This window comes from Eimeria tenella, genomic scaffold (genome assembly GCF_000499545.2).
Source record: "Eimeria tenella Houghton genomic scaffold, Eth_scaff3157, whole genome shotgun sequence".
NCBI lineage: Eukaryota > Apicomplexa > Conoidasida > Eucoccidiorida > Eimeriidae > Eimeria > Eimeria tenella.
The window spans coordinates 845-1,381 of record NW_013543017.1 but is presented as its reverse complement, the minus strand read 5'-3'; the positions used below and the strand labels follow the sequence as shown (position 1 = coordinate 1,381).

At 33.5% G+C, this 537-nt stretch overlaps 1 protein-coding gene across 1 annotated transcript in view; it reads left to right on the top strand.

Moving 5' to 3' along the window:
• Positions 1-314, top strand: part of ETH_00043470 (uncharacterized protein) — a gene marked incomplete at both ends in the record, with an annotated part of 933 nt that extends 619 nt beyond the window's left edge. Inside the window, 2 exons of the mRNA XM_013376114.1 lie at positions 93-111; positions 237-314. Coding sequence (XP_013231568.1) covers positions 93-111; positions 237-314 — 97 coding nt within the window. The remainder of the gene's footprint in view (positions 1-92; positions 112-236) is intronic.
• Between the last annotated feature and the right edge of the window lie 223 nt (positions 315-537).

The window sequence follows — 537 nt, the reverse complement described above, 5'->3', positions numbered from 1 at the left end:
CCGAAGCAGCGGCAGCAGCAGCAGCAGCAGCGGCAGCAGCAGCAGCAGCGAGCGTCTCCAGCAAGAACTGCTGCTAGGCTTGCGCTTTACAGACAGCCAAGAAGGACACGGGTACGACAAAGTGTTTTAATTCATGTCATTTATTTTCAATTAATTAATCAATTAACTAGAATTATTATTTATTTATTTATTTACTTATTTATTTATTTATTTTATTTATTTATTTATTTGTTCAGGGCCTTATGGGCGGTGGAGACTCGGACAAAGAAATTGAGGAGGAATTGTCCATAAAGGGCGGCTTAGGGGTAATTTGAAGAAATGTTTATTTTTATATTTTTAATTTTTAAAAATTATTTATTTATTTATTTATTTTTGTTTTTTAATCTGTTTGTCTCTATCAATTTTTATTTAATTGCCAATATAGTTCCTGTTTGATCATTGCCGTTCGTTACTCATTTATTCGCCTATTTAGGGTTTAGGGTTTAGGGTTTAGGGTTTACACAAACTTGGCAGTCAATTTGTTTGTTTAGAATTTGT